General features: G+C 45.0%; 1 protein-coding gene across 5 annotated transcripts; it reads right to left on the bottom strand.

Moving 5' to 3' along the window:
* Window positions 1-1,589: 1,589 nt before the first annotated feature.
* Window positions 1,590-7,362, bottom strand: LOC123084731 (serine carboxypeptidase-like 51). 5 transcript variants are annotated; one of them, XR_006439384.1, is made up of 14 exons: window positions 6,970-7,362; window positions 6,089-6,182; window positions 5,853-5,947; window positions 5,662-5,769; window positions 5,302-5,586; window positions 5,130-5,197; window positions 4,954-5,059; window positions 3,581-3,717; window positions 3,418-3,487; window positions 3,231-3,334; window positions 2,871-3,160; window positions 2,388-2,770; window positions 2,135-2,282; window positions 1,590-2,034 (listed from the first exon to the last, which is right to left on the bottom strand). XR_006439384.1 is itself a non-coding variant. In XM_044506226.1 (12 exons), exons 2-12 carry the CDS (start codon window positions 6,180-6,182, stop codon window positions 1,966-1,968), a joined length of 1,284 nt encoding a protein of 427 aa, XP_044362161.1. In that variant the 5' UTR covers window positions 6,970-7,362; the 3' UTR covers window positions 1,590-1,965. The 5 variants fall into 5 exon arrangements, 2 of the variants coding, with proteins under 2 accessions (XP_044362161.1, XP_044362160.1); XR_006439383.1 differs by having other exon boundaries at window positions 2,893-3,160; XR_006439385.1 differs by lacking the exon at window positions 2,871-3,160.
* Between the last annotated feature and the right edge of the window lie 5,833 nt (window positions 7,363-13,195).

Here is a 13,195-nt window from a genome sequence, read left to right as displayed (position 1 = left end):
TGCATCTCACTAGCACAAATTTATGTTTCAGCGGCTTTCTTATGTGCACAGGAGATGGTTTGCAGAGTTTGCCTGAGCTCTGGAAGGAGTTTAAAAACGCAGAGGTAAATCAGCAGCCTCTTTTTTTTTCTTCTTCTTTGTATGATCCTTATTTTTTATTTTGTACTCATCATCACAGAATATATTAGTTTTCGAAGCAGAGGGGAGCCCCAAGTTTAACTACTTGTTTACATTGATTTTTTTTATCCAGCGCGTCAAGCTCTTCCGATGCATTTTTTTGAACCCATGTAGAATGTAGAATGTGGAGTGTAGATTTTTGTAAGCTTTCAGGGTTTTGATGTTCATGTTTCAAAACCATGTAGGCTTGTTCCTTGTTCCTGCCATTTCCTGTAGATCACGTTCCAGTCCTTAGTCATGCTTGGTTGATGCTAGTTTCTAGTTTTAATTAAGAAGAAAGATGTGGTACATCAAGTTTTTAATCCGCTAGTTTTAATTAAGAAGGAAGATGTGGGACATAAAGTTTTAAATCTGCAAAATAAATTCCACCCACATGATTCGAACTTGGCTCTACCAAAGGCCGCGGTCTTGTCACTGGGCTAGATGCCCATCCACTCCCCTTCCCTTCTAATCCCTTCCGATGCCTGCCAGTTTGGTTCATTCGTTTAAACCCTTTGACATGGGGATCATTCGGATCCAAGTAGTGTACATCAAGCAAAAGCTCGGTACATGCAAGCATACAAGCTCAATAGAGCTGAAATATGTCTGCATATAAATGAAACATCCTCATCGTTTGAACTGAACTACCTTAAACATCAGTCTATTACAGTACTATAAAGTCAAAGCGAAACACTTTCCTTGTAAATAGAGGTAAATATTCCTGGTTAAAGAAAAAAGAAGCAGCTTTTCATACACATGCAACATACGGATGGTCCAGAAGATGTTCTCTGACCAAAGCAAACTGCCAATTGTTTTTTTTACTGCAAATAAATTCGAATAGCTAAGCATCGCCAATTGCAGAAAATGCAGCCATGATGAGCACACTAGCGATCAGCTGCTTCAAAACTCAAGTTAGGGCGCGCTTAGGATCTGTGTAATTTAATACGGAGGTGTTTAACTTAGAGGTGTATCTTACCTATAGTTTAAAAAGATGCGCCTAAGCAAGCACTTAAGTGCGTCTAGGCTCTAGGTGATAGCAAAACGCCTAGCGCATAAGCATGCGCTTTGATCAAAAAAGCACAAAGCGGCGGCAAAACGCACAATTAATGTCTAGCGCTTTTTTGAACTATGATCTTACCAGCCAACTAAGTAATTTCCAGCCGGAAACAAAACGATGGGCTGAGACGTGTACTCCCCCCATTCCTATATACTAGACCTTTTAGAGATTCCAATATGCACTGCATACAGCAAAATGAGTGAATCTACACTCTAAAATATGTCTACATACATTCGTATATAGTCCGTATTGAAATCTCTAAAAAGGCTTGGATGGAGTATTTTTTTACTGGGGTAATTAAAAGGAAAACGATAATCCAAATAGGGCCTTGTAACACAAGACACGTGACTCCCCTCAACAACAACGAAAAGAAGGCTGATACAACAAGCCATCTACTTTTTGGTTCAGAAACCATATAAACACACAGGCATTCGATCTCCCTTTACCCAACATGCAACCAATCAAATGGATCAACACAACAGCAGCAAAGCAAGGAGGTCTCCTCACGCTAGGACTAGGAGGGCCAAATAACCTTGTCACAGCAAGCACGTTGAAGGGAGGCACTCTTGCGAGAGTCACATCTCAGGCTCAAGTTAGCCCATCCCACACTATATAGGGTCTAGGGAATGTGCTAGATATTAGTTAGACTAACAATTAAGTTCGATGACCTGGTAGTTCTCACTGCTCAAGTTGTGCTGACAGTGCGACTTGCTCTAATTCACCTGCACATACCACATACAGAGGATATCTTCCTAGCTGTCAGGTGACTGAACGATGCTGCTGATCATCCTTAAAGCAACATCGGGCTTGTCGACAGGCACCTATATAGAAGATTTGCATTGACGCAAGCTTACGCTTCAGTTTGCACATAAGATGTACTAACCTTTCAAATAGTGAAATGTTGTATACGTTGGCACGTACCTTGTGTCCAGCTCCAAGGATCCAGTAGAAGTTCAGGTTCTGGTATGATCTAGCGTATGCCTTCACGGGGTTGAGGCAGCGCGCTGGAGAATCACAGTATCGCAAAGCCTGCCTTGGCGTGCTCAAGAAACTCTTCAGACCAGCCCATCTGAAAAACATGATCATGTTAAAAGGTTAGAAAACAAGCACCTCTATATGCGAGTATTTCGATGCTACAGTGTGCACTACGATTTTGAATTAAGATATTACATACATGCATTATGGTACTAATCGGCCCGTCTTTGTTCTGTTACAGTGTCCATCATTCACTACTGAGTGTGACTCGTGGATGACGCCATTATGTGGAAGCGCTTCTTATGCACAAGGCATGGATGGGCTGGTCTGTGTCCTCCTTCCCACAAACGTACCTCGGCCTCCCTCTCTCTGCCTACACACTCCCTCTCTCTTTAACAGCTTCAAATATCAAACAGGGCAGAGGGCTAAGCTCCTCTTCTGCACCGCCAGCTAGGCTAACCCTCACCTCCTTCGTTTTCGACTCCCTCGCCACCTACTTCATGTCAGTTTTCCAACTCCCCCAAAAAGCTTTGAGGCGCTCGACGCAATCCGACGTGCTTTCTTCTGGACCGTGGAGGAGACCTGTACGGGGGCGAAATGTCTTATAGTGTAGCGGGATGTTTGCAAACCAAAAAAATACAGTGGTCTAGGCATCAAAGATCTTCAAACCCAGAATAATTACTTGCTTATGAAATTTGTTTTACAATGTTTAGCCTCCTCCACCCCCCTTCCTTGGGTTTCCAGCTGGAAATGGTTTGTGCTCCTGTGTATCTAAAGCCACAAACCATTTGTTCCTCCACTGCCCGAAGGCCACCCTGGTTCGCAACACTCTCGGCATTTACCCCTCCAAGCTTCCAAGATCTTTGGTCCATGGCTACCCCTGTGACTCCTCCGCTATGTCTTGGCGTGACTACCTCTCTGCACAGCTTGTCGTGCCCCTGTAACTCTGCCTTGAAGCCCATGCTATGTATGCTACATTGGCAATGGTGGAATGAAAACATCAAAATAACATCAGGGAGGAAGGTAAACATAGGAACCTTACTTGAGTTTTTTGACCCAAGCTTCTACACCGATTGTCGAGCATATCACATCAAATTGCCCATTGTAAACCGACACATTTACTCCATATGCTAGCAATTGATCAACCTAACCAAGTAAACATGCATAACATATCAAACGCCACAAATTTTCATCAGCCAACAAATTAGATCCATTAGAGCTTTGTTTACCTCATCGATTGCTGGCTTCATGTAGGTGGCATTCATTGCTTCGAAAACTTGAATAGCCACTCCTTGCCAACTGCAGTTTAATCAGATATCAGATTACGGCAATTTGAGTAAGATGATATTTTGGGTGAAAAAGAAAAAATATATAGAAGAAAAGTATGCTCACATTATGTTCTTAGGAATAACCTTCAACTTTTCTTTAATGACCCCATTCATGAGACCGTCAATGGTGTTGGGGGTCGACGGAAACACCTGGCTCGTCGATGAGCCTTCGCCTTTGTCAAGCAAGAAATTTAGCATATCCTGCAGAAAGTCATGCATGTTTTATCAATTTGAGCTGAATGGTATTAATATTTTGTTGTGAGAACAGTCTAATAAATGTCTACCAAACATGCCATCAACATGCTATCCATAGTTGTGTCTACTGGTCCAGATGATCTCCTGGCTCTGTTTTACCAGATATGAAATGAGCTCAGGTCAAAAGGTCAACTTGCAAAAGTCCTCTATTTATTTTGGGCCTGGTGTGCAAGAAGACTCCAACGAGGATCTGAAAGTTGTTATCGGTATTGATAGAAGCAGTGAATAAAGGATATCTGGGCCTCCCAACAATGGTGGGTAGGTCCAAGGATGTTGCTTTCGAGCATATTGCTGAAAGAGATTGGGGGGATGTACAAGGGTGGAAGGGTCAGAGGCTATCAAAGGAAGGAAAGGAGATCCTAGTAAAATCTGTAATACAAGCCGTTCTGGCCTACACCACGAGCTGTGTTTCTTTTACTAAGTTCCTCAAGCAGCTTACTTCTGTATTTATGTTATGGAAAAATTCTGGTGGGACTTATGCAATGGACAGCGCAAGGTGCATTGGGCCAGCTAGGAGAAGTTCTTTGTGCCAAAGAAATGGGGAGGTGTAGGCTTCAGGGATATGGAGGCTTTCAACCAAACATTTTTGGCTCAGCGAGGTTGGCGGATCCTAGGTTGTCCTGGGTCACTCTGTGCAAGTTTTAAGAGCCTGCTATTTTAGGCACACTGATTTTCTGAATGCTTATAGTTCCCCTCGTGGTGCTTCCCTGACATGGCGCAGTATTTTACCTGGAAGGAAGTTGCTTAAACAGGGAATCATCTGAAGAATTGTCAATGGAGAAAAAGTCGATATCTAGCAAGATGATTGGTTACCTCAGAATAGCTGCAGGCACCCTTTTGGGAAGGCAAAAGAAAACTAACATTGGCGAAATGTCTGATCTTCTATTGGCGGGCAATAAACAGTGGAATGAGAACCTTGTGTACTGTTTTGGCATGCTTTGTAGCCAATATGTACCTTACCAAATTTTTGGTTATGACCACAACTTTGGTTTTCGTTTGGTTGGTTGCAACTGTTTGGTATGCCAATGGCTCCTTACCAACTCTGCTTCATTTTTTAGTCAAAGTTGGCCAACTCATAGGCACACAAAACCTTGACCAATATTTTGGCTAGCCAAATATTTTATGGGGCAACTCTAGATTCAAACCAAACAAACCCTATGTTACTAATTACTATGCACTTACCACGCCATCACTCTGCTGGTCAATCAAATCAACAAGATTCGTCCACGTCATCTTCGCCGTGGTGAATTGTCCGGCTGCTATCTGCTCTTTTACAATTGCCGCCATTCTGCAAACAACATATCAGATCAGGGCATGCCATTGGAGATCGAGGCAAATATCATGTTGCAGATTTTTACCTGTTGAGAGGGGCAACAGCTTCGTCGCTCAGCCTCGATACATCATGCAACAGTTGCGCATATGACAGCTGAAAGGATCAAAGCATTGGTTGGGAAAATCAAGCTTTTTGCGTAAAAAATGGAACTGCTTTGATCATTGAGAGACTCAAACAGATTAAAATGATTTAATTACCGCAAAATCATCTGGTGAGATCCAGCTATCCCCAAGCACCACACCCCCTAGTGTGAGCTTGAGGGCCCCGGCGTGGATGGCCTTTGCCACGGAGATTCCAATCTTCGCTGCAAGCTTGCCACCATAGGACTCGCCGACAAGGAACAACGGGCTGCTGTGCAAGGTGGGTATCTCCTTGGTAAGTGCCTTGAGGAGCTCGGTGGCATCAGAAGCAACTTGCACGTCCGTCGTAGCTAGCACGCTTGGGTCCTCCACGTAGCTATACCCAACACCCACTGGTAAGTCCTGCATTCCAACATGCTCATTACTTACACTGCCAATGTCCTTAAATAGTACGTGCAATTAGAACAACTCTTTTACCACGAAGATGAGATCAGCCTTCTGCAGCCACGTCGAGTTGTGTGGCTTCAGATTGACATCCAGCGGCCCGATCCCCTGGAAGTTGCCACCCCCGACGCCTGACCCTCCCTGAAAGAACACGACGACGGTCAACTAATGCTTTGTACTCAACCAAGGAAAAAAATGGCAGTGAGAGGAGACCAGTTACATACCGGACCGCCCTCCAACCAGAGGATGGTTGGCCATGGCTTTACTGGCGAGGACACCCGATGTGGGCTTTTGTAGTACCACCAAAATAGGTGCGCCTCTGCAACAAAAACTTACCGTTAAACTCATGCACAAAAACAGACAAATGGAATAAAAATTTGGTCATAGTAGTAAATGGCAAAACGAAAGGATGAGAGGACCCAACATGATGTAAAGATTGATATTATTAGTGGATACTTACTGTGACGAATTTCAACGTAGCCCCATGTCTCGTTATCAGCAGCAACAGTGGCACCTTGAAGAATGAAGCATAGCAGAACAGCGGCTCGCCACATCTGAACCAAAATGTAGATAACTGAATTTAAGTCTATGGAAATGTTGAACGGGACCATGGTTCACCCGAACCTACGCTCAACACCATTGATCTCTGGATATCACTCATGGGGATCTGTGCACAGTGTATTAAACAATGCATGGCGCGAACTGTTTGGGGAGATGGCGGGAGCAGTCATGCATGGCACAAGTAGTTTAGTGATGGTTATGAGCCCCTCCATTGCCAAATAACCCTACTTGATGCTCACACCATATAGGCAATAAAATAGTGATGTTGCATTGAACATCTCGAATGCTGTCCCCATGCACAAAATAGAAAATACTGTTCACTTTTTTTTATTGTCTTGGTATGGGTAACAGCTCTCTGCCCAGGACATGCATGGAGTAGGGAGATTAAATTCAGCTTGCATTTGCATTTGGTAAAAGGTTACAGTACTAAAAATTCTGCTAAACCTTTAATATTTCTTGTTTGTGCATGTGGTTCTATTCCTTGCATGGTCGACAAAAAATTATCTTTATTCTGGACTAGAGGCATTGTATAAATTATAGGCCAAAGGATGGCGATGTCTAATTTTGCAAATTCATTTGAGGCTGACAATGACTTTATCGCACTAGAGCTGATAAATTCTTTTATAGCTTAAGGTTGACAATGACATATTTCTTTGTTGCACATATTATAATCTTACATACATATATATATATATCAGTGCAGAATTATGTATGTGTTCATGTACAGGAAACTGGGGCAAAAAAGCAAACCCTAAGTCTGAAATTGAGGCATTTGGGTACCTTAAATTGGTCAGTTTGCTCGCTTGTAACTTGTTGCCGCCGTGGTGGGGCTTTGCAGGGGGGTGGCCGGGACGGAGGGAAGCCGGGAAGGGGAGGCGGGACGCCGGGACCGCGGGAGCGCACGGCAGGGGCGCAGCCGCGCGCAGGGCAGGGGCGCGGCTGGACCGGGAGGTTGGCCGGGCGGGAAGCCGGGAAGGGTTGGAGGGAGCCTCCTGGACGACTGGGCTCCGGGCTCCGGCCGTCGACCGGCGACGCCGCGACGGCGAGGCGGCTGGCCGGCTGGGTGTCGGGGTCGGGAGTTGCTGTGCGAGGGCAAAGCGTGTTCTGCTCGTGCTCGGGAGTTGCTGTGGCTTTTTTTTTCTTTTGAGAGAGAAGGGAGTTGCTGTGGCTGCGGGGCTGAAGGTTGTTGCGTGCCCCGAGTTGGGCCGGCCAGGTGCGCCGGAAAAAATAACCTCGTTTTCTGTTTTGTTTTGTTTTCACGTTTTTTGTTTTCGTTTCTTTATTCCTTTTTTTACTTTTATTTGTACTTCAAAATATTCTAAATAGATATATTACAAAAATCAATCTACATAAAACATTTGAAAATTGTTCAATGTGTATGGAGAAAATGTTTATCATGTGCACCAAAAACGTGTATGAAACAATTTGATCATGTATTTAAAAACGTTAATAAAGCATTTAAAAAAATGCTGAAAAATTGTTTGACAAATGTTAAGGTAGCATTTGAAAAAAAATTAAATGTGTATCAAAAAAATGTTGACCATAATTAAAAATAATGAATTTTTTTATCATGTATATAAATATGTTAATCAAGTATTTGAAAAGGTGTTGAACAAGCATTTGAAAAATGTTAAATGTGTGTAGAAAAAATGTTGACATTTTTTATCATGTATCTAAAAATGTTAATCAAGCATTTGAAAAAATGTTGAACAAGTATTTAAAAAATGTTAAATGTGTATAAAAAAAGGTGTCATCTCCTATTAATCCACTTGTGTTTGTGCATCCCTACATCCCATCATCATATCCGTCCGATCAAAATCTGGTGCTTGTTTGTGCGTCCACGCTAATTTTGCAGAAAAGCGCCCACCTCTAAACACCCCCTCCACCAAGCCAAGGCAGGTCCACCAATTCCTAGAGCTCCCCAAATCGCTTGGTCCTTCCAATCCCGCTTACCAGCGGCCGCCACGACGACGGCACCACGCCGAAATACGCATCTAGGGGGACGATTGCCACGACGGGGCAAGACAACCTGCGACGAGTCCCAGGGAAAGGCCGTGTGGGTGGCCGTCATGTCGACACCCTCGGACGGAGATCCATGTCAATGGCTGCCACGTCAGCGGCCTGCGGCGGCTGCATCCTGACAGCGACGACCTGGTGGAGATAGCGGTAGGCAACCACTTCATTTCGACTGCAACGGCGACCACGAGTCCACTACATCTTGATGACCACTGCCGCCAATTGTGGTGACCACACTAGTTCTTTTAGATGACTCGGGCTTATTGCAATAGCAATGATCCTTCTGGACGTGCCAATCAAGCTTCAGAATTGTAGTAACATGTGTTACTAAATGCAAAATTCAAAAAAGAAGTGAATGTCAGTTCTTTGAATCTGTTTTCAGATACTCCCTCCGTCCTATAATATAAGATGTTTATTTGACACTACACTGTGTCAAAAAATATGAGACGATAGTAGTTGAGAAAGAGAGCAACAGGGAAGCAGGTGTGTTGGTTGCTTGGCCTTGGGCTACAACTCAAGGAATAGATGAATCTTGGTTGTGCCTGCACCCAAGTTTATTGATCCTGTGACTGAAAATAACAATGTAAACTCGTTTGCTATGATTGAGTGAAAACTCTCGTTTCCTCTCGAGAAAAGAGTGTTTTACTTTCTTTGGGTGAATGCCATTGTTGAGGTTGGTGTGAATTTGTAAGCTGAGGTGTTCCTTGCGTGATTCATACTATAGTTTTGTTCACAAGTCTCGTACGCTGCCAACAAACTTTTACACCTCATGCATGCTGCCATGCTACTTCTACTCCCTCGGGTCCTAAATATTTATCTTTTTAGAGATTTTAAATGGACTACCACATACGGATGTATATAGACATATTTTAGAATGTAGATTCACTTATTTTGCTCCGTATGTAGTCATTTGTTGAAATCTTTAGAAAGACAAATATTTAGAAACGGAGGGAGTACTACTGATTCGTAAGTAACTAACATCACAAACAGTTGTTGAATAAATGAACTGTTCACTGTTTATACAACAGAATAAATGGATGAGTTAAAAGTCTCACTAAATTCCTTGAAAATGAATTTTGCTTGGTGATAGCACTTGCTCCTTCATATAAAAAGCCAGAGCATGTTCAGGTTTACGAGAACATGCTCCTGCTACATGGTGCACTCCATTCAACACAGTGGCGAAGCCAGGATTCGAGTATAGGGGGGGCGAGTACGTATATTGATCTAATCTCGTTGGTAATTACTCGTGGCTCCTACTAAAATTGTCGATCGTTGGGGGGGGGGCTGCTCGTCCCCCCTGACTCCGCCCCTAATTTCAACACTCGGCAGGTCATAGAAAATAGAAAGACATGGCAGGGCAAGTGAGATGGGTTTCCACGCAGCTAGATAAGAGACAGACTCATGTCGGCCACGTGATTTATGGAGAAAGGGGCCCAACAAATCCCAAAACCTTAAAAGTGCACGCGCATTAAACGGAGGCAACCGGCGGCCGCGTCCTGCACGCATGATCGCACCGCGGATTCCCCCCCCCCTCCCCGCGCGGCCAGGTGGCACCTGGTCGGATTGGTGCCGTCCGCGGTCGTGGGCGGTTTTGTATCCATCCGGACGGGATGTGGCCCACCTGTAAGAGATAGAGGGGTGGAGGAGTGGGGGTCGTGGGCGGCAGTTTTGAAATTTGTGCCTGAAATTCCTCCCGAGGGTGCTCTCTCTCCATTCCTCTCTTCGCCTTCGTATTCTCCATCGAATGGGTCGCGATACGGGTGAGGCCCGACGGAGTCCTCAAATCGTCGGCGGGGGTCGCGGGTGGTTGTCTGCACGGAGTTGCTGGTGCTGGTCGGCGTCGCAGGTATGCTCTGCTTTCTCCTCCCTCTCTCTTGTCTCGACGGGGGACCGCCATTGTTGCGGGTTGTTGCAGTTGCGCGGATGCGACGGACTGCGAGGGAAGCCTTCATCCCCTTCATAGGGTTCGAAACGAATGCCAAACCCTCTCACTTTTGTGGTCGACTTTGCACGTCTCTTATCCCCTCCGGTTTGAGTGTTCTCCTGTTGTTCGGTAGCACGCCCCCATTGTGGTGGGGATTCATGGCACATAGATGTAGGTGGGGAAGGGCACGGGTATGATAGGCACCACGAGATGCTCGTCCATAGCGCCCGATGTGTGCCCGTTTGTCCTCATTGTTGTTTGTTGTTCGTGAAGGAAATATGCCCTAGAGGCAATAATAAAGTTATTATTTATTTCCTTATATCATGATAAATGTTTATTATTCATGCTAGAATTGTATTAACCGGAAACATAATACATGTGTGAATACATAGACAAACAGAGTGTCACTAGTATGCCTCTACTTGACTAGCTCGTTAATCAAAGATGGTTATGTTTCCTAACCATAGACAAAAGAGTTGTTATTTGAGTAATGAGGTCACATCATTAGTTGAATGATCTGATTGACATGACTCATTCCATTAGCTTAGCACCTGATCGTTTAGTATGTTGCTATTGCTTTCTTCATGACTTATACATGTTCCTATAACTATGAGATTATGCAACTCCCGTTTGCCGGAGGAACACCTTGGGTGCTACCAAACGTCACAACGTAACTGGGTGATTATAAAGGAGCATTACAGGTGTCTCCAAAAGTAGATGTTGGGTTGGCGTATTTCGAGATTAGGATTTGTCACTCCGATTGTCGGAGAGGTATCTCTGGGCCCTCTCGGTAATGCACATCACATAAGCCTTGCAAGCACTGCAACTAATATGTTAGTTGTGAGATGATGTATTACGGAACGAGTAAAGAGACTTGCCAGTAACGAGATTGAACTAGGTATTGGATACCGACGATCGAATCTCGGGCAACTAACATACCGATGACAAAGGAAACAGCGTATGTTGTTATGCGGTCTGACCGATAAAGATCTTCGTAGAATATGTAGGAGCCAATATGGGCATCCAGGTCCCGCTATTGGTTATTGACCGGAGACGTGTCTCGGTCATGTCTACATTGTTCTCGAACCCGTAGGGTCCGCACGCTTAAGGTTACGATGACAGTTATATTATGAGTTTACATGTTTTGATGTACCGAAGGAGTTCGGAGTCCCGGATGAGATTGGGGACATGACGAGGAGTCTCGAAATGGTCGAGACGTAAAGATTCATATATTGGATGATATGGTTAGGCCAAGGGGTCAAGCCCATGAGGCTTTAGATCGGTGCAAAAGGAGTTTTGCGGAGTCCAGGGGGCCAAACGCCGGAGACCCTGGCGTCTGGCCCTGGGCCAGACGCCGAGGCCCATGGCGTCTGGGCCAGACGCCAAGGATTGTGGCGTTTGGTCCTGGAGTCCGAGTGGGACTCTTGCCTTTCGGGAAAAACCGACTTTGAGGAGGCTTTTGCTCCAAGTTTCGACCCCGGGGCTCAACATATAAATAGAGGGGCAGGGCTAGCACAAAAGGGACAACAAGTTGATCCACGTGATCTATTCCTTAGCCGTGTGCGGTGCCCCCTGCCACCATATACCTCGATAATACTATAGCGGAGTTTAGGCGAAGCCCTGCTGCTGTAGTTCATCAAGATCGTCACCACGCCGTCGTGCTGACGGAACTCTCCCTCGACACTCGGCTGGATCGGAGTTCGAGGGACGTCATCGAGCTGAACGTGTGCTAGAACTCAGAGGTGCCGTAGTTTCGGTGCTTGATTGGTCGGGCCGTGAAGACGTACGACTACATCAACCGCGTTGTGCTAACGCTTCCGCTTACGGTCTACAAGGGTATGTAGACAACACTCTCCCCTCTCGTTGCTATACATCACCATGATCTTGCGTGTGCGTAGGAATTTTTTTGAAATTACTACGAAACCCAACAGTGGCATCCGAGCCTAGGTTATTTATGTTGATGTTATATGCACGAGTAGAACACAAGTGAGTTGTGGACGATACAAGTCATACTGCCTACCAGCATGTCATACTTTGGTTCGGCGGTATTGTTGGACGAGACGACCCGGACCAACCTTACGCGTACGCTTACGCGAGACCGGTTCCCTCGACGTGCTTTGCACATAGATGGCTTGCGGGCGACTGTCTCTCCAACTTTAGTTGAACCGAGTATGGCTACGCCCGGTCCTTGAGAAGGTTAAAACAGAGTCTATTTGACAAACTATCGTTGTGGTTTTGATGCGTAGGTGAGATTGGTTCTTACTTAAGCCCGTAGCAGCCACGTAAAACATGCAACAACAAAGTAGAGGACGTCTAACTTGTTTTTGCAGGGCATGTTGTGATGTGATATGGTCAAGGCATGATGCTGAATTTTATTGTATGAGATGATCATGTTTTGTAACCGAGTTATCGGCAACTGGCAGGAGCCATATGGTTGTCGCTTTATTGTATGCAATGCAATCGCGATGTAATGCTTTACTTTATTACTAAACGGTAGTGATAGTCGTGGAAGCATAAGATTGGCGAGACGACAACGATGCTACGATGGAGATCAAGGTGTCGCGCCGATGACGATGGTGATCATGACGGTGCTTCGGAGATGGAGATCACAAGCACAAGATGATGATGACCATATCATATCACTTATATTGATTGCATGTGATGTTTATCTTTTTATGCATCTTATCTTGCTTTGATTGACGGTAGCATTATAAGATGATCTCTCACTAAATTATCAAGAAGTGTTCTCCCTGAGTATGCACCGTTGCCAAAGTTCGTCGTGCCCAGACACCACGTGATGATCGGGTGTGATAAGCTCTACGTCCATCTACAACGGGTGCAAGCCAGTTTTGCACACGCAGAATACTCAGGTTAAACTTGACGAGCCTAGCATATGCAGATATGGCCTCGGAACACGGAGACCGAAAGGTCGAGCGTGAATCATATAGTAGATATGATCAACATAACGATGTTCACCATTGAAAACTACTCCATCTCACGTGATGATCGGTCATGGTTTAGTTGATTTGGATCACGTAATCACTTAGAGGATCAGAGGGATGTCTA

This window comes from Triticum aestivum, chromosome 4A (genome assembly GCF_018294505.1).
Source record: "Triticum aestivum cultivar Chinese Spring chromosome 4A, IWGSC CS RefSeq v2.1, whole genome shotgun sequence".
Classification (NCBI taxonomy): Eukaryota; Viridiplantae; Streptophyta; class Magnoliopsida; order Poales; family Poaceae; genus Triticum; species Triticum aestivum.
Note: the sequence above shows the minus strand (reverse complement) of the source record. Positions and strands in the feature narration are given on the sequence as shown.

Excerpts from the sequence above, each read along its gene's own strand:
- LOC123084731 (XM_044506225.1), bottom strand. The coding sequence starts at position 6,182 with ATGTGGCGAGCCGCTGTTCTGCTATGCTTCATTCTTCAAGGTGCCACT. Across the intron at positions 5,770-5,852 it reads TCTGGTTGGAGGGCGGTCCG|GGAGGGTCAGGCGTCGGGGG; the intron begins GTATGTAACTGG and ends GTGTTCTTTCAG. Across the intron at positions 3,335-3,417 it reads TGAAGCCAGCAATCGATGAG|GTTGATCAATTGCTAGCATA; the intron begins GTAAACAAAGCT and ends TTACTTGGTTAG.